The sequence below is a fragment of the Prunus dulcis genome, chromosome 1, assembly GCF_902201215.1.
Source record: "Prunus dulcis chromosome 1, ALMONDv2, whole genome shotgun sequence".
NCBI lineage: Eukaryota > Viridiplantae > Streptophyta > Magnoliopsida > Rosales > Rosaceae > Prunus > Prunus dulcis.
In genome coordinates this window covers 38,395,093-38,415,719 of record NC_047650.1, presented here as the reverse complement: position 1 = coordinate 38,415,719, position 20,627 = coordinate 38,395,093, and the positions used below count along the sequence as shown (strand labels likewise).

Genomic DNA, 20,627 nt, shown 5'->3' with positions numbered 1-20,627 from the left:
GGTAGGTCCGAGAACAAAAGTGGCTCCATTTAATGTTTTCAACCTAGGGTAGGAACCTTGGCCCTTAGTTTTTAGAATTTTTCGGCGAATTTTATCGCTTTGGACACCCACGCGCTCGCTGTGGTGGCTGGGATACTGTGGCAGTGGGGCTTTGGGTCCCAGAGAGCAATCCCCTGTTTGTCACGGGCGCGTAGGTTTGCTCGGATTTGAATTTGGTTGCCGTTTGAGTCTTGATCGGATTTCGCCTATTGTGCGATTTCCAGGTTTGATATGTTCGGACCGTTGGATCGAACTGAAACTCACGTAGTTGTACCTTTGTGTTTCTAGGATCGTTTAGGATTCGACCGATCGTTGATCGGAGTCCCGGATACTCCGAAATTCCAAACCCTAGGTCAGGCTATGCTTTTAATTAATTAGTTTAAATTCTGAATGAAATTATATGTGCAGATGTCAGACTTGATTAGACGTGGTAGGTCGATGACGACTGCACCGAGTTCGGATCCCCCGGCTCAGTCGGCATCTGCTGCCACTGCTCCAGCTATGCTGGACCACGTGGTGGTTGGTCCCGGGGCGTCCCAGGCGCCTGCGTCATCTTCGTCATCCGTCGCGCAGCCACCTAGTGCTAGGCGGCGGCACCGGCCCACCGACACCATCGACACGACATCGACCGACGGTACTGGTGCCTCGGGATCACAGCCAGGTATAACTACACTTTTGTATTGTTAATTTTATATTGAAATTTGAGATGATGTTTTTTTATTTAACATTAATACCTTATTTCTTTGCAGCGAAGAAGAACACCCGGGGACCGTGTCGTCAGCTGAAGACGGCGAAGGTCACCCGGGTGACCAACAGTCGTATTAGCATCGGATACGACGAGCGCCATCGGGCTGCACCGACGGCGGAGTTGCATAGCTCCTTGGCCCACGACATTGGCCACGTCGTGCGGACCCATTGCCCGATGCAATGGAAGTCTTGGAGGGTCATGCCTGACGAGATCAAGGCGGAGGTTCGCGGCCAGTTGTCGGTATGTACCTTACATTTTCATTATTTTTCTTTAAAATTGTGTATATTTCTATTACTTAACGTATCTAATTAATTGATTGCAGGCGAACTATAACTTGGAGGATCTCGACGAAGAGTCGTTGACGTACGTCAACAGACTCTTCGCTGAGAGGTACAAGCAGTGGAAGAGCGACTTGCACCACCATTTTCAGGCCTATGATGATCCGCAAGTCGCTCTTCAGGAGGGTTGCCCGAAGGAGCTTGAGGGGCGGGAGGATAGTTGGGAGTGGCTCTGCGCTCATTTTCAAGCGCCCGAATTTGCGGTATTTTTTTTAATTATATTTGTTTAATTATTACTTATTACTTATTAATGTTTATTTTATTTTTATATTTCATTATTATTTAATTTTTTTATATTTTAACTAATACGTTTCATTTTTTGTATAACAGAATAAAGCCCAAGTGAATAAGGGTAATAGGAAGAAGAAGACCCTTCTCCACCATTCCGGCTCCAGACCCTTTTCGTATAGGATGGATGCACGGCGTCGGGTAATAATCACAAAATTTGTATTTCATTTTTAATGTCATTTTTATTAATTTATTTTTTTCATACTAATATTTTTCTTCTCTTGTTCAATTTAGGAGGGGTCCAAGTTCCCAGAGATCGGCGTCTTTGGTGACGTTTATGTTCGACCCGGAAATGAATTGGCCGAGTCCCTTCATGTAAGTATTATTTAATTTTAATTCTTATGTTACGCATTCAATTTGTATGCATGTTTTAATTTATATTTTATGTTATGTTCAACAGACGACGATGGTGGAGAGGAGCCAGTTGGTTCTTCAGGAGTCCGCCTCCCAGCTTCCTCCCGAGACTCCGATCGAGTCTGTGGCTCCTCCACAGGATGCTGGATTTCAGATCTTGACGGAGACGTTGGATCAGACTCTCGGGAGGAGGCCGGGGACATATTGTCGAGGGATGGGGAATGCCCGGCGGAGGGAACCTAGACCTCGTTCATCGGTGCAGTCTTCACATCAGGTCACTGCTTTGACAGCACATATGGTCACTCTTGAGAACAAGTTGTCGGCCATTCTGCAGTCCCTCGCACAATCCGGCATTCCCGTCCCGCATTTTGATGAGCCGACCTCCGAGCCCGTCCCTCCCGAGCATCCCCCCCAGACCACTGCCCCGGTTGACGCCCAGACCTCTGACCCGCATATTGGCGACGACTCGGTTGATTTTGATGCATTATTTCATTAGTGTATTTATTTTATTTGTAATACATTTATTTTATTTTATAACAATATTTTATTCTAATTTATTTTTATTGCAATTTCATTGTTTAATCAATAAAAAAAAATCAATTTTATTTAAAATACAAAATACAAAAAAAAAAAAAAAAAAAATTGTACAATTAGGTTTGCACGACGGCACCATTTCGTCGCGCAAACCCGCGTGTAACAAAAAAATTAAAAAATAAATTTTTTTATTTTTTGTAATTCTTGCGCGACGAAAACATACGTCTCGCAAGCACGTTTTGCGCGACGAATAATTTCGTCGCGCAAATATATGAGCGACGAAAGATTTCTCATCGCGCGAATGGTTCTGCGGCGGACATCTGCGTCTCCCGAACCCGTTATGCGCGACGATATATTTGTCGTCGCGCAATTACTTTCGTCGCGCAAAGGTATGTGCGCCGAATTGTATTCGTCGCGCAAAGTTTACGCGACGAACATGTGTTTCGTCTCCATATCGTTGGTGCAACGATGGTTTACCCGTCGCACAGTATTGCGCGACGAAAGGTTTGTCCTCGTCGCGCAAAGGCTTTCTTCACGACCTTCGCGCGACGGATTGTGCGCTACGAAGTTTTTGTCGCGCTGATTTTTGTGCGACAAAATTAATCTTTGCGCGACGCTTTTTTATTCGTCGCGCAAATAGTAAAATGTAGTAGTGTATTATGAGTGGGAGGGTCATACCAGGAGAGGTTATTGAGGGCTTGATTTGGAAATAAGCTGGCTTTCCATTTGAGAAGAGCCTTTGCCTCAGTATCAGAAGTAGAAATAGCATAAGAAAAAGCAACCCAATTTGGTGATGAAATATACAAGAAGATGACAAGGCAATAAGGCAGGAAGCATAGTTTAGCGGAAGTGAAAGATGTCATGGTTATTGTTTGTGTGGAATACGTATATTGTATGGGCCATGCCTTACTAGTTATATATAGTGTGGGTTAGTCTTTGGGGTTCAGTTGAGCATTGAAAAGTCTTTCGGATCTCATCTATAATCAATTTTCTTTTGAGTAAAGGTCTCAGTCTTTCATTCTCTAAATTTAAATGCCAAGTTTGTATTTTCTAGATGAAATAATGACATGAAATTGATGGAGGTGAGAGATAACCATATGCATGACATAGGAGTTTAGATCCTTTTGAATTTTGTGCCTTGCTGCTGGATTATAAGATTCCCTTTATAGCTGTTTTTTAATGTAGTTATATGCGTATTATTAGTTCGGTAGTTCTGCAGGTCTTGTAAAAATGTTTTATCCTTTATGATGGATATCTTAATTTGTGATTATGGTTCTGTGCCTCAACCATTCATGGAAGGTATGGAGTTCATATTGGTTCTGTCTTTGTTGGACCCTATTTTAGATCTTGTATTATCTGAGATGTAATTGGCTTACTTCATGAACCTAAAGCTGCTCAATTGTCCTTAACCTCCACAAGCTGCTCGATTGAAGTATTCAAGATATGAAAATTTTGGGGTCCTTACCAGATTCTCCTCGATTGTCCTCAACCTCCAAAAGCTGCTCAATTGCAGTGTTCATTGACACATATCTAGGTTGTTCATACTGCTTCCTTCCACTGAAAGATTCAAGGGAGGTAGAAAAGAGTAAATAAGTCTATGCGATAGCAGAATCACAAAACACAAAAAAACAAGACACAGTAAATCCCTCCAAGCTGAAAATCAAAGAGAAGGCAATCAATCATTTGAACACGGACGACGGACCTGCACAAAGATTCCAGAGTCGGTTCCTTCACGGTATATCTACAGCGAAAAATAAATTTGTGATGGAAGTTTATATATAGCAAGATAAGCGTTTTGAGAAAATATTTATAATCCAACCTAACAAGCAGAGAGTATGCAGTCCAAGCCCGCGATTGTTTTGAATCTCGTCGTAAAAGCCATCAGGCCTCCAAGTTTCAGTGAAGAATGGAATTGAAACTCCCTCCATAGTGGTTTAGTTGTAATCCACAGATTCCAACTGCATTTGTCACCGAGGCATTACGCACCACTTTCCACATCAATCCCCAACTTCGTGGCTTGAACAAGATCGGTGTGAGTTGTAGCTCTGTGTTCCAGATCAAATTATGCAAGAAACGAATTCAGAAAAACCCAATTGATCAAATAAGTCTCTCATTCAATCATAATTCTTATACTCTACTTCAATTGGTCAAATAACCCGATTAAAACATAAAGTCGTTAGGAACCAAAATTTAAATACTTAGTCAAAAATAGTTCTTTGGATATATAACATAATAAATTGACATTCCAAAGAAAGCCATGCATACCGAAAAGGATCTCCCAACTACAAGGAAAGCAACGTCAGAAGCAGCAGCTGCAGTTAGAATTTGGTCGGCTTTTTCCTCCTCCGTTTTTCTATCTGTAACTGTGACTGGTTTTCCATACAAGCTTTCCTGTGCATTGAAATTCCTTCTTAAAAACTGAACACGTATGTTTTGAAAACAAATAGAGCAAGAGAGGGAGACAGAAGAAAGTCATACCAACGTGGAAAGGCCGTTGGAAGAGAGACCAAAAGAGCGTAAAGAAGTGTAGGCCTCTATGAAAACCAGGTCACATTGCTTCACTAGAGAGTGGATCTCATGTATTGTATGTTGGTTTTATTGAAATTTGGGATTGAGTGATTTGCCAAATTATATGTAATTGATTGTATATGATTTGCTTTCCTTTACTAGTCTCTTGATTGTAGGAAACTTGGGTATAGATACCCTTAACAGTGTAAAGAGAAAACAAGCAAGTAATCAAACATTCTTCTTTTGATTACAATTTTACATGGTATCAGAGCTAGGAGAAAACCTAGCTCTTGTTTTTCTCTTTACCGTCAAAAATCCCAGCTTCCTCCTTCTTTGTTTTCGTTAGTTCTCTGCCATGGCTAATGACAAAGAAGTTGAAACTTCTTCCAAGGATGGAAACAAGTCTGAAGTTTCCAACCCTTTTTTCATTCATCACTCTGACCATCCTGGCATGGTTCTTGTATCCAAACCATTGAATGGAGACAACTATGGGACATGGTGTCGTTCCATGCGAATCTCCTTGAGTGCCAAGAACAAACTTGGTTTTGTTGATGGCACTGTCAAGAAGCCTTCAAAGAAAACCGATCCTGATGAGTTCTCTCTTTGGCAACGTTGCAATGATATGATCCTATCTTGGATCTTGAATTCCCTTGATCAAGACATAGCTGATAGCGTCATCTACTCTGACACTGCTCATGATATATGGGAAGATTTGAAGGAGCGCTTCTCTCAAAGCAACGTTCCTCGAATTTTCCAGATCCAACGTGACATTGCTTCCCTTACTCAAGATCAAATGTCGGTTGCCGCTTATTACACAAGACTTAAGGGACTATGGGATGAGTTGGCATCATACAGTGATGTGCCGACTTGTACCTGTGGTGCCATGAAAGATCATGCTGAACGTGATGAGAGGAATAGGGTGATGCAATTTCTCATGGGTCTGAATGATTCATATGCTGCTGCTCGTGGACAGATTCTTCTTATGCAGCCCCTACCATCCATACGCAACATCTATTCCTTAATTTCCCAAGAGGAGAAGCAACGACAACTGGGGACTCCTCATACTACCTTGGAACCTGCTGCAATGGCTGTTCGCCAACACCAGGGACCTTCGAATTCTAATCGTAAGCCTCTTCACTGCACTCACTGCGATCGGGATCATCACACAATTGATACCTGTTATAAACTTCATGGCTATCCTCCTGGGCATCGACTGCACAAATCCAACCGAAACAAGAAAGGCTCAAGTTCCTCTGCCAATCACGTGCAGAACAATCCCACTATGCAAGAATTGAAGTCTGCCATGCCCAACCTATCTGACAGTGAGTATCAGCAGATTCTTACCATGATGAATGATAAGAAAGAGCCACAAGCAAACTCTGCAGGTTTGTCATATTATCCTTTACCTTTACACCGCTGGCTGATTGATAGTGGCGCAACAGATCATATTACATCCACCTCACATTCTTTTACGTCCACAAATAACAACCCTTCCATTCCACCAGTTGTATTGCCTAGCGGTGAAAAGGCTTCTATTATTTCTGTTGGGAATGCTTCTCTCAACTCATCTCTTTCTTTAAACAATGTCTTGTATGTGCCTAGCTTCAAAGTTAATTTGATGTCAGTAAGCAAACTTACACAAGGACTTCATTGTTCCATCTCTTTTTTTCCTAATTGGTGCATTTTGCAGGACTTGGCTACGAGGAAGACGATTGGTCTGGGTAAACAGCAAGGAGGTCTTTACTACTTGGTTTCTTTGGCGTCAGACAAGCCTTCCCTTCTCCCACCATCTTGCAACCATGCTCATGCCTCAACTCACCTCTGGCACAGCCGTTTAGGCCATCCATCATCTTCTCGTTTACAATTTTTAGCTAAGAATGTTTTACATTTCCCTTTTTCAAATAATGCTTGCGAGGTTTGTCCCTTGGCAAAGCAAACTCGCTTACCTTTTCATTTAAGTTCTATTTCCTCTTCTAAACCATTCTCTCTTATTCATTGCGACATTTGGGGGCCACATAAAATTGCATCTTTTTCAGGGGCTCGTTATTTTCTAACCATTGTGGATGATTTTACTAGGTTCACTTGGTTATTTCTCATGCAAAATAAATCTGAAACACAGAACTTGCTTAAATCCTTTTTTGCCTTTGTCCAAACACAATTCAATACTCACGTACAACAAATACGCGTTGATAATGGAGGTGAATTTTCTTCCATGCGTCGTTTCTTTCACGAACATGGGGTTATCTTTCAACATACTTGTGTCTACACACCACAACAAAATGGTGTTGTAGAGCGCAAGCACCGACATATCATAGAGATGGCTAGGGCTTTACGTTTTCAGGCAAATCTCCCTATTTCTTTTTGGGGAGAATGTGTTCTCACCGCCATTTACTTGATCAATCGTCTACCCACTGCCCTTTTATCCAAGATATCCCCATATGAGAAGCTGTACCATAAACCTCCTTCTTATACCCACCTCCGCATTTTTGGTTGTTTAGCCTATGCCACCATTGTCCAACCTTCCCATAAATTTGATCCTAGAGCCAAGCGATGTGTTTTTCTCGGTTATCCTTTCGGTCAAAAGGCCTACAAATTATTTGATCTTACCACCAAAAAATTTTTTACCAGTCGTGATGTCGTTTTTCATGAGAGTCATTTTCCTTTCCAAACTCTCCCTTCTTCCTCTCTCACGGAACCTCCACCCCCTGTTTTACCTCTTCCTTTATCTGATTTGTCATCTCCTCCATGTATATCTCCTGACTTACTCTCACCACATCCTCCATCTCCTTCTACCCCACCCGATCTCACGGCTTCTTTCGACACCGCTGCCCCCATTTTTCCCTCGGACACCACTGCCATACCAGCCCCATCACCACCTTCCTCTCCTTCTGTACCACCAGCCCCCATCCGCCACTCTCTTCGCCATAAGGTTAAACCAGCCCATCTCCATGATTATGTTTGCTCACAGGTTACTCTACCCACGCTTGACCAATCGTCGGACTCCTTGCCATGTCGCACCAAAGGTACTCGTTATCCCCTTTCTAATTTCCTTTCTTATCACCGTTACTCACCATCACACTTTACTTTCATTGCCAATATTAGTCGGCCAGTGGAACCTAACACTTTTGCAGAGGCTGTTTCTAATCCCCACTGGCAAGAGGCTATGCAATCTGAACTTGCCGCTTTGGAATCCAATCAGACTTGGTCCCTCACTTCTCTTCCACCTGGGAAGCAACCCATTGGATGCAAATGGGTCTATAAAATCAAGCATCGCTCCGATGGCACCATTGAGCGCTACAAGGCTCGTCTCGTGGCCAAAGGGTACACTCAAACTGAAGGTCTTGACTACCATGACACATTTTCTCCTACTGCCAAAATGGTTTCTGTTCGGTGTGTTCTTGCTCTTGCCGCTGCCCACCACTGGTCTTTGCATCAACTTGACGTCCACAATGCATTCCTCCATGGCGATCTACATGAGGAAATCTACATGTCACCTCCTCCTGGTCTTCGGCGACAGGGGGAGCATTTGGTATGTCGCCTTCACAAATCCTTGTACGGATTGAAGCAAGCATCTCGCCAATGGTTTTCTAAGTTCACTGAAGCCATACAAGCTGCTGGTTTCACTCAGTCCAAAGCCGATTATTCGCTTTTTACCTGCAAAAATGGCAAGTCCTTCACCGCTCTTTTGATCTACGTTGATGACATATTGATTACAGGAAATAATTTGCCTGCCATTGATGCTCTCAAGCGATTTCTTAATACTCGTTTTAAGATCAAAGACCTTGGTGATCTTAAATATTTTTTGGGCATTGAGGTCTCACGTTCCAGGAAAGGAATTTCTATTTGTCAAAGGAAATATGCATTGGACATTATTAAAGATGGAGGAGCTTTGGGAGCACGTCCAGTAAGCTTTCCCATGGAACAAAATTCCAAAATTTCTTCTGATACAGGTGAGATACTTCATGATCCAACAAAGTATAGACGATTGGTGGGACGTTTGATTTATCTCACCATAACAAGACCTGATATTACCTACTCAGTACACATACTCAGTAGATTCATGCATGAGCCTCGAAAGCCACACTTAGATGCCGCCATGAGAGTTTTGAGGTATCTGAAAAGTACACCAGGACAAGGACTCTTCTTTCCTGCTGGAAATGAGATGAAGTTGACGGCATACTGTGATTCAGATTGGGCGGGATGTCCAACCACACGAAGGTCCACAAGTGGCTATTGCGTGTTTCTTGGAAATTCTTTGATCTCATGGAGAACAAAGAGACAAAAAACAGTATCTCTTTCTTCAGCAGAGGCTGAATATCGCGCAATGACAGGTGCTTGCTGTGAAATTACTTGGTTGCGTTATCTATTGCAAGACCTACAACTCCCAAACCCAGGACCAGCTACTTTACATTGTGATAACCAAGCTGCGCTGCACATATCTGCCAATCCAGTGTTCCATGACAGAACTAGACACATTGAAATTGATTGTCATTTTATCAGGGATAAAATTCTGGACAGAACAGTGGTTACAAGATATATTTCATCTCAACAACAAGTAGCAGATGTGTTTACGAAGGCCTTGGGAAAAGAAGATTTTTCAGCTATGGTATGCAAGTTGGGAGTTCACAATATTCACTCTCCAACTTGAGGGGGAGTGTTGAGAAGTCAACTAAATCCCAATATATTTGGGATTGAGTGATTTGCCAAATTATATGTAATTGATTGTATATGATTTGCTTTCCTTTACTAGTCTCTTGATTGTAGGAAACTTGGGTATAGATACCCTTAACAGTGTAAAGAGAAAACAAGCAAGTAATCAAACATTCTTCTTTTGATTACAATTTTACACTGAACACTTTGAACCAAGCAAAACTGATATTGAATTGCATATGAACCCATATGCTATCTTGCCTTGTGAGCATTGACCAAGCAAGCAACACCAGCAATTCCACAGGAGTGTAAAAGGGATTATGTAAACATCATTGAAGAAGTGCAAACTTGACCAATTTTATAAGGGCCATAGTAACAGTCATTTCATCAAGCAGCTGGTAGGCGAACTTTTGACATGCAGTTCATTATTGAAAAAAAATATTGAAGACTCTCTCAGCCACTGAACATCAAATACTGGCCATTGATGCTTTTTCTAAAGCTAGAAAAGTAGATTCAATTCAAACTTTTATTCAATTCGATTCAATTCCACAGGAGTGTAAAAGGGATTATGTAAACATCATTGCAGAAGTGCAAACTTGATCAATTTTGAAAGGACCATAGTAGCAGAGTCATTTCATCAAACAGCTGGTAGGCGATCTTTTGACATGCAGTTCATTATTGGAAAAAAAAAAAAAAAAGAATACTCTCTCAGTCATGAACATCAAAATACTGGCAATTGATGCTTTTTCTAAAGCTAGAAAAGTAGATTCAATTCAAACTTTTACTCAAACCTGAAACTGGAAAATGGGATTGTTGGAAAATCACGCACAAAAAAGGTCAAAAAATTTTGGACAATTTCTCGATTTATGTGTGTCATCGTTGCGCAGGGGCCATGAATTTTATCAGATGTCCCCAAAGGGACAAGATTAGTTGTGCAACGTACATATATAAAGGTTTCACATATAGCAGAGATTACCGATGTGGGACTTATGCTGCCTTCTATTTAATAGTCAAGTCCCTTCTACCTTTAGTTATCGGGCCGCGTCATCGTTGTCATTTGGCTTGGACTTGGGATTCTTGATCTTCTCTTCAATTATATGTTTCTCTTTGGATTTTAGTTGATTTAGGGAATGTATTTTACGCTTCGATGATCGATTTATCTTATGTTACAATTTCAGTTATGGATCTCAGTTTTGTTTAACAATGTATTTCTATTATAGAGTATTAACAAGATAGTTAACTATAGAGTATTAACAATGTACTTTTATGACATAGTAATATTAACAAGATAGTTCTATGACATATTATTAACAATGTACTTCTATGAAGAGTCCCTCCTTGGTTTTCATAATTTTTGTTTGGGTTTCTTTTTTAAAAAAAATATGGGCTAGGCTTGTTTTGGGTTTTCTTTTTCAATTATGTGTGTTGACTTTTTTTAAGTTAATCAATGGCAATCATGTAATTTATAGGAACTTCAACACCAATTTCGTATGTAGTAACTTGGTTTTGGGTGTGTTTCTTAAGTGCATTCCATGTGTATTTTTATTTATTTATAATTTCAGCCCCTATTTTAAGTATAATAGTGAAGCTCTCTTTGATTTTCATAGTTTAATTGTAATTTATTGTTGATTTTGAGACGATTTACACAGAGTATATAAAATTACTCGACAAAACTCTTGTTTTATTTCATTTTGTTTTTCCTTGCTAGGATAAACAAACTGTAAGGAAAATTCTCCAATAAGTATTTAATGTTAAGGATAAACAAACTGTAAAGCATCCTAGATAAAGTCATACCATAGCACACACGTGCATGAAATAAATTACAAGAAGGAAACATCTATGGAGAATCCTTCTTCTGAAAAGAAGACACAAAGAAAGTGAAATGTGTGTAGCAAAGAAGCACGTTTTGATCAGGTAGCCAAAGGATCAAGAGCAAGCAATTCACCACATGTCATCATATGTACCGACTTCGACAAATGCAGCATCTGAGTTGAGAGGAAATGAGAAACTTGTTTCATTGTTGGACGAGATTTCGGGCTGGAATTCAAGCATGAAAATGCTATCTTCACAAGAGAGACCACTTCATTTGCAACTTGATGCGTAGGAGGGGAAATGCGTTGGTCCAAAACATCCACAATTGGTATTTGATGGGCTGCTAATGCAGATGATGATGAGGATGATGATGAGGAGGAGGAGGATGAAGAGATTGATAACAAAGACGAGAAAAGATCTCCAGGATGCTTTCCCATAATTATTTCCAATGTGACCACACCAAAGCTATAAACATCGCAGTTCTCATTCACTTCCATTGTGTAAGCAAGCTCTGCTCTCAGAGAAATCCTCAGAGAAGTGGCATTATTAGTTTATAGACATAACTATTCAATGGAATTTTAACAAAATTGTATCATGCATAAATCGACTTATTAGTTTATAGCTTAAGATAAGTGAAAATATGTTTATTAGTATATTTTCTAAATCAAAGAAGTGAAAATGTGTTTATGTTAACCGCTCTTAATGATGAAAATGAAGCATTGGTCTAAAAGGAAAAGCTTAAAAAGTGCTAAATACAGAGAACATGGAATCACAATATTACCTGGTGCCATATAGCCATGTGTGCCTACAGCCGCAGTCCAATTAGTTGAGTCTGGATTTAAAAACTTAGCTGTGCCAAAGTCTGAAACACAGGCCTCATATTCAGAATCTAACAAAATGTTCTTGCTTGAGATGTCACGATGTACAATCGATGGCAAGCAATCATGATGCATGTAAGACAAGGCATAAGCTAAGCCTTTAACAATATTCACCCTTTTACTCCACCCCAACTCTTTAGCTTCTGCATCTTTGCTCAACATTGCGGCCAAGCTACCTCTTTCAAGATACTCATACACCAAAAACGAGTGTCGTTTATGTGCGCAGAAACCATAGAGCTTCACAATATTCCGATGTCTTATCTGAGTGAGTGCCCTTACTTCATTCAAGAACTCCTTATGAAATTCTATCTCACTATCCCATGGCAGATGGAGTTTCTTCACAGCCACTACATCTCCAGATGACAAATTCACTTTGTAGACACTTCCATGTCCTCCTTTCCCAATGCAATATGTGGAATCAAAATCTTCTGTTGCCCTTATGATTTCCTCATACATTAATTTTCCATCAAAATTTAAAACCGAAAAGGAAATTTCTCCTTGCATGTGGTTTTGTTTAGTATCTTGATGCTTCTTCTTTCTTTGCACTATTACAAAGACAATTATAAAGAGAGCAGATAGAAGTACAAATACTGCTAGAATAGAGAATACAACCTTGTGGTCCTTTTTTGAGCCATGTGCATTGCAGGGTGGCAGCAGAGCTCCAACTTTGCCACACAATCCTTTGTTCCCTTTCAATCTTTCTAGCAGAGCTTTTCGAAATGCACTAATGTTGGGAAGAGGACCTTCCAAGTGATTGTAGGATATGTCAACGTACAACAAGCCGCGCATCTCTTCGAAACTTGATGGTATGGAACCCGAAAGATTGTTATGGGAAAGATCAAGTGTCACCAAACTCTGCATACTGCCCATTTCTGATGGTATCTTACCTTCAAGAGAGTTATGACTTAAATCCATGTAATTCAATTGACCTAACTTCCCCAACTTAAATGGAATTGCTTGAGCCAACTTGTTGTTGCTCAAATTCAAGTAGTGCAATTTGAGCAAGTCACCTAGAATGCTTGGAATTGACTCATTGAATTTGTTTGTTGACAAGTCAAGATATTCAAGATCATTCAATGATCCGAATTCTGACGGTATACAACCTGAAAGTTTATTTCCATTCAACATCAACTCCACCAACGAAGACAACTTCCTGAATTCTCTTGGGATCAACCCAACTAAATGATTTGAAGAAAGGTCCAGCATATGAATTTTGGTTGCGTTGCCTATCTCAGGTGGGATGCTACCAATAAGGTTGTTTCCTGCCATTCGCAGGGTTTCCAAATTTGGGCATTGTCCCCAGTTGTGAGAGATTTCTCCATACAAGTTGTTGTGGCTCATATCCATAAAATCAAGATTCGGATAAACACCGAAGTCTTCAGATATATTGCTTGTCAATTGGTTTTTCTCAATACGAACTCTGGATAAGGCCTTGCAATTTTTCAAGCTTTTGGGGATTGGACCAGTAAAATAGTTTGTGTGTAATGACAAGTTTGTGAGTTTTCCACCTTGGCAGATATTTCGAGGCAAATAACCAGACAATTGGTTTGTATCCAACTTCAGGAGAATCAAATTCTTGAGATTCTCTAACTCTTGGGGAATGGAGCCAGAAAGTTGGTAATCACGTAGGAATAAGATCTCCAAGTTGCTCAAGTTAGAAAATGAGGCTGGAATTGAACCGTTGAGTTGATTAAAGCTCAAATCTAGTTGTACAAGAGATTTCAAGTTCCCTATCTCTTTGGGAATCAAACCAGAAAGTTGATTGTCATTCAAGTACAAAGTGTTTAGCTTTATTAAGTTACCAATATTTGGAGGGATGAGACCACTTAAACTGTTGTTGGACAAGCCTAGATTTGCAAGAGATTTCAAGTTTCCTATCTCCTTGGGAATCAAACCAGAAAGTTGATTGGAATACAAGTACAAAGTGTTTAGGTTTATTAAGTTACCAATATTTGGAGGGATGAGACCACTTAAATTGTTGGAGCACAACTCTAGATCTACAAGAGATTTCAAGTTCCCTATCTCCCTGGGAATCAAACCAGAAAGTTGATTGTGATGCAAGTACAAAGTGTTTAGGTTTATTAAGTTACCAATATTTGGAGGGATGACACCACTTAAATTGTTATAGGACAACTCTAGATCTACAAGAGATTTCAAGTTCCCTATCTCCTTGGGAATCAAACCAGAAAGTTGATTGGAATACAAGTACAAAGTTTTTAGGTTTATTAAGTTACCAATATTTGGAGGGATGAGACCACTTAAACTGTTGTAGTACAAGCCTAGATCTACAAGAGATTTCAAGTTCCCTATCTCCTTGGGAATCAAACCAGAAAGTTGATTTTTACCCATGTACAAATTATTTAGGTTTATTAAGTTACCAATATTTGGAGGGATGACACCACTTAAATTGTTGTAGGACAATGCTAGATATACAAGAGATTTCAGGTTGCCTATCTCTTTAGGAATTTCCCCCAACAAGTTATTCCAAGAGAGATGAAGAAACTTAAGATTTCTTAAGAGACCAATTTCTGGTGGAATTCTCCCAGAGAACTGATTCTGGGAGAGATGAAGATAGTGGAGTTTGGAGAGGTTACTAATTTGAGGTGGGATGGCATCAAAGAGTCTGTTCAAGCTGAGGTCAAGATATTCAAGATTAGGGAAGGACAAGAATGAAAACTCATGTAGCGTACCTTGAATACCACAAGTGGAAAGGTTTAGCTTGCTGACACTTCCAACTGCGTTGCATGAAACACCAGTCCAAGTGCATGGGCTTGTTCTTGGTTTTGGATTGGTGCTGGAAGAATTGGTGGCATTAATATTATGAGTGGGAAGGTCGTACCAGGTGAGGTTATTGAGGGCTTGATTTGGAAAGAAGCTGGCTTTCCATTTGAGAAGAGCCTCTGCCTCAGTATGAGAAGTAGAAGTAGCAGAAGGAAAAGCAACCCAATTTGGTGATGAAACAAACAAGAAGATGACAAGGCAATAAGGGAGGAAGCAAAGTTTAGCGGAAGTGAAAGATGTCATGGTTATTGTTTGTGTGAAATACGTATATTGTATGGGTCGTGCCTTACTAGTTATATATAGTGTGGGTTAGTCTTTGGGGTTCAGTTGAGCATTGAAAAGTCTTTCGGATCTCATCTATAATCAATTTTCTTTTGAGTAAAGGTCTCAGTCTTTCATTCTCTAAATTTAAATGCCAATTTTGTATTGTCTAGATGAAATAATGAAATGAAATTGATGGAGGTGAGAGATAACCATATGCATGACATAGGGGTTTAGATGTGTCCCACCCACCTGAATGTTTGAGTGAGCTTGCTGCCATTGTTAGAATTGTAATAAAGTCTTTGTCTCAATGGTTGTTCTTACAATGGCTGGAGTCAAAGTCTTTGTCTCTCGTTCTTTATAGTTATAGTTAAATGTCAATTTTGAATTTGCTGGACTAAATTAATGAAATAAAATGGATGGAAGTGAGAGCATCACTGATGGTTTGTTTTGCCGTTTATTGGATAAATTCATTTGATTATTGTGCTCCTCCGATGCCACTACCGATGCCATTAATGTTCAATAAAAGGCTATGTGAGAGCCTGTTGCTTGTGCTCTTGATTAAGTTGTGTAAGAATTGATTCTTACACCTCCAATTAATAGTCAACTTAAGTTTTTAATTTATCAACACAAAATACATCGGTAATATATTAGCTTGCTTGCTTTGTAGTTGAATGAAAGTTATTTCTTCAAATTTTTTTTACAAAAAAATCAGTTATTCCCCTTGAACTTGTACATAACTTTTATTTTGCCCATTGTTTTTTCATTTGAGAAAATTCAGGATACAAACATTTTTTTATATAGTCAATCTACCCTCTAGTGCTAAATTTCCTTACATTCCAACTATTTTACAATTAAAAGACACCATGTGGGCACTCTGAGGGCAAATTGGTCAATTTGTATCTTATAAATAATTAAAAACTTTAGTGAAATGTGTTATAAATCTATGGAATGTGTAACATCCATTACCTCCACCCCTTATTGCTTTGTAACCTATGCCCTTATTGTTGTAATTAGTAGCTATAAATTGTGGGTTAAATACCTCTATTGTAAGTCTATAAATAGGCCCTTATCAAAGATGAATAAGATAAGTTGATACAAGTTCATAGAACAAATTCTATATATTTCTCTTCCTCTTATTGCTCTCTACAATCCCCCTTAGTTTTATAACACGTTATCAGCACGACATTGCTCTTGGTACGTTTTCTTTCTCTAATTTTTCTTTCTTCTTATATAAGCTAAAGTCATCATAATTTGGTGATGAAACATACAACAAGATGACAAGGCAATAAGGGAGGAAGCATAGTTTAGCGGAAGTGAAAGATGTCATGGTTATTGTTTGTGTGGAATACGTATATTGTATGGGCCGTGCCTTACTAGTTATATATAGTGTGGGTTAGTCTTTGGGGTTCAGTTGAGCATTGAAAAGTCTTTCGGATCTCATCTATAAATTGTACAAGAACTAAAGATGAAATTGTCGTTTACTGTACATAGGAATACGAATGCGTAATTGATGGTTTGTTTTGTCGTTTATTGGATAAATTCATTTGATTATTGTGCTCTACCAATAATTTAGTCAACTTCATTTGATTATTCTGCTATTTCGTCAGATTTTTTTTTATATAAAAAAAAGACCGTTATTTGGGATGTTAAAAAACAAGAGGCTAAATTTTTGAAAGTCCCCTTAAGAAGAGGCTATTTCGTGAGAGTTTGCCCATTGTTTTTTTATTTGAGAAAATTCAGGATACAAACATTTTTTAAGTCAATCTCCCCCTAGTGCTATGAGGGCAAATTGTTCGATTTGTATCTTATAAATAATTACAAACTGAAAAATAAAATAGAATAAAATATATACACAAAAAATAAAATAATTATAATAAAAATAGAGAAAACACTTTTTTTGTTGTTCGGAATACTGTTTCTCAATATGTTTTAAATTTGTGTGCTGCTAAAGGAACCCTAAAATTAACTAAGTACACCCTATTTAACTACTAAAAATACACTTGGTACACCCTTAAGCACTCTATCACATAACACCCTAACCAATCCTAAGCTAGATTTCTCTTTTTACATGAATTCATGCTCTATTTTCCGATTTTGGGTTTGCAATACTTTTGAGAGAAATTGGTAAGGACTGAATTTGTGCATGAATGAAATTTTGTGTTGATTTGTCAAATTGCGTTGGCTCATCCAAAATTTCAACTGCAACTGTGGCTAAAGATGGGACATGGTCGATCGAGAAGCCAACACTTCAGAACATGAACAAGCAAGGTGAGCAAGATTGCTTCAGTTTTAACATCACAATATCTGAAGGGGTCCTTTGTAGCATTGTTTATCTAAATGGTGTACATATTGATGATGGTTGTCATGTCGATAGTCGAAACTAGTGTAACACCCCATGATACAACAGGTGGAATGCTAACCAAGATATCTGATGCTGATTTTGAAACTCAAAATCGATGTATAAATTGTAAATAGTTGAGGGCCTTGAGTGGAGAATTGAAAGGCAACCTTCCTCATAACTGGCTTGAAACCGCAATCCGGTTTTCCAATAAATGAATTACGATTGCTCTAACAGAGGAGGGAGAGAGATGGAGATGAGCAGCAATAAAACGGAAACATAAAAGTTTTCTCCTAGCTAATAGAGGTGTCGAATCTATGCATTTGGATAACACCAATAAAGGCATTTGGAGATGATGCTCAACCCAGCAAGATCAGAAAACTGATTGTTAGATGTTAGAATAAAATTTTCAGATTCTACGACAGGCGAATGAAACTCATTGTTTGTGTATGTACAGATAGAAAATACATTTTGTATTATTATTAACATATGGTCAATATGTTCTTTTTGGTCATTTTATATTAGGGTAAATTAGTAATTCAATAAATAGTTTAGTAGTATGATGTGCTCAGTTAATTTTAGGGTTCATTTAGCAGCACTCTTAAATTTTTGTGAGCTTGGACCACCAAACTACCTAGCTGGAGAAAAATATATTGGAATTACTTAAATGAAAGTGATGGAAAGTGAGAGGTTACTGTATGCTTGCCACTACACTATGCCACATGGTATCGTAGGTAACAGCTTCAACAAATGCATGCCCCTAATAGAAAGGTAATAAGAAGGGTTTTTGTCATGAATGGTCCTCGAATTTTTCAAAAGTCCTCATTTGAATTCTCAAACTTTCCAATCAATCAATGTGATCCTTAAACCTCTGTTTTGATGAAGAAATTGAAACCCTGAAAAACAAAGGAAAAAACAATTACATATGTTGTTCAACAAGGATGTGTACTCTCCTTGACGAAACCTAAATGTGAAACCTAAATGTGACCCTGACGAAACAAGGATACGTGACCAATTTTAACAAAGTTTTGTTGGAATGCAACAACAAAGACCAAATTGATGTAAGACCAAAATATAAGGGACCTATTGATTGATTTGAACGTTTGTGGACTAAAATAAGAACTTCTAAAATAGAATACCTATAATAAAAACCAGGTAAATTACTCAAATGGTTCTCAATCTTATACCTAATTTATATTTTAGTCCTTTAACTAAATTATTTGTTCAAATGGTCCATCAACTCTATATTATTCGCTCCAGTGGTCCTACCGTCCAATTTTCTATTAGATTTAACCTAATTTTAGGATAAATAATGACCAATTTGCCCTCATATTTAACAGAAATATTGACAGAATGTAACGGTAGGACCAATGAAGCGAATAATATAGAGTTGATGGACCATTTGAACGAATAATTTAATTGAGGAACCAAAATGTAAATCGAGTATAAGTTTGAGGACCATTTGAGTAATTTACCCAATAAAAACCAGAAACTTGTTTCATTGTTTGACGAGATTGTGAATTGACATTCATGACAACTTATTATCGTCACCACAAGAGAGAAGACTTCCCCTGCTTCTCGATGCCAAAGCTAGCTATCCATATGTTACTGCAATGGCGACCCAATTAGTTGAGTCCAGGTTCCAGAGACTGAAACACATGCCTCATATAGAATCCAGCAAACTGTTCTTGCTTGATATGTTCCCGGTGTACAAATGTATTCCAACTCCCTATTCCATTTGTTTGGCTGGTCGTCTTCAAGTCCAAAGCTGATAACGAGCCTTCCACTGAAAAGCACAACCTATCGCAAATGTTGATTAATTGTCCTCTAAGTTATGATTTTGTTGTATTTTGAGTGTACATTCACTATTTTTTTTATTTTTTTTGTTGAGGAATCACTATTCTTTGCATTAAAACAGAGCACCACGAGTGAAGTTTTAACTGAATGTTTGAGGTTGGGCTAATAGCAACATATTCATAATATTTAGGTGGCAAAATGAGACATACATACATACATTACAAAAAACATTTTCTAAATACTAATAACCCTTATTAAAGCGTGAGCCAAAAGACAGAAGTGGACATGAAATTTATATATACTAAAACTCAATCCAACTAGACACTATTCCCAAGCACATTGTAATGACAGAAATGCCCACCCGTTTATCCCTTTTATTTTCCAGCAGTACAGTCAAATAAGCATTGAAAAGTCTCTCGAATCTCATCTATAATCAGTTTTCTTTTGAGTAAAGGTTTCAATCTTTCATTCTCTAAATTTAAATGCCAATTTTGTATTTTCTGAATGAAATAATGAAATGAAAATGATGGAGGTGAGAGATAACCATATGCATGACATAGAGGTTTGGATGTGTCCCACCCACCTGAATGCTTGACAAAGATTTATTTGTTTACTTCAAATCTCCCTATCCTCAAAATCAGGCCAAGTCTTTTTTACTATTGAGTGAGCTTGCTGCCATTGTTAGAATTGTAATAAAGTCTTTGTCTCAGTGGTTGTTGTTACAATGGCTGGAGTCAAAGTCTTGGTCTCTCGTTAAGTGTCAATTTTGCATTTTCTGGACTGAATTAATGAAATGAAATGGATGGAAGTGAGAGCTCATCACTAGCTATATGCTTGAATAATGCTTGGCACATTATTTTTTTTATTTTTTATTTTTTCTTGGTGCATGGCTATTCTCAGTTGCTAAATCGTTAGGCAACTGAGAAATCAAACTCACTTGCCTTTCACGTGGCTATTCTCAGTTGCCGAATCGTTAGGCAACTGAGCTATTTATATAAATAAATCAATAAATAAATAAAAAAACTCGCCTAGCGATTTGGCACCACATGTCAAAAACAGTATAGCCACGCGGCTATACTATTTTTTTATAATAAAAAATCGTAGTATAGGTGCGTGGCTATATTGTTTAAGTATATTATATTTAAAAGACGTATAGCCACACGGCTATACTATTTATTAAAAAATAAAAACAAACGACCCAAGTAAAGCCGCGGCTATAGTTGTTTTAAAAAAAAATCTCAAGTATAGGCTATACTATTTGCATATATATAAACGGGGATTGTAAAACAGTGTTATTT

General features: G+C 38.5%; 2 protein-coding genes and 2 pseudogenes across 2 annotated transcripts in view; all 4 read right to left on the bottom strand.

Moving 5' to 3' along the window:
- The window catches only part of LOC117619586 (probable leucine-rich repeat receptor-like protein kinase At1g35710), a 5,649-nt gene extending 3,528 nt beyond the window's left edge, over positions 1-2,121 (bottom strand). The window contains exon 1 of the mRNA XM_034349580.1: positions 2,047-2,121. Coding sequence (XP_034205471.1) covers positions 2,047-2,121 — 75 coding nt within the window. The remainder of the gene's footprint in view (positions 1-2,046) is intronic.
- A 1,616-nt stretch (positions 2,122-3,737) lies between these two features.
- LOC117619577 lies at positions 3,738-5,045 on the bottom strand (annotated as a pseudogene).
- A 5,255-nt stretch (positions 5,046-10,300) lies between these two features.
- On the bottom strand, positions 10,301-10,381 carry LOC117616866 (annotated as a pseudogene).
- A 988-nt stretch (positions 10,382-11,369) lies between these two features.
- On the bottom strand, positions 11,370-15,173 carry LOC117619559 (probable leucine-rich repeat receptor-like protein kinase At1g35710). The gene is made up of 2 exons (XM_034349549.1): positions 12,053-15,173; positions 11,370-11,782 (listed from the first exon to the last, which is right to left on the bottom strand). Exons 1-2 carry the CDS (start codon positions 15,171-15,173, stop codon positions 11,370-11,372), a joined length of 3,534 nt encoding a protein of 1,177 aa, XP_034205440.1.
- Between the last annotated feature and the right edge of the window lie 5,454 nt (positions 15,174-20,627).

Coding starts and splice junctions, on each gene's coding strand:
- LOC117619559 (XM_034349549.1), bottom strand. CDS start 15,173: ATGACATCTTTCACTTCCGCTAAACTTTGCTTCCTCCCTTATTGCCTT. Junction 11,783..12,052: donor ACATGGCTATATGGCACCAG/GTAATATTGTGA, acceptor CTCTGAGAGCAG/AGCTTGCTTACACAATGGAA.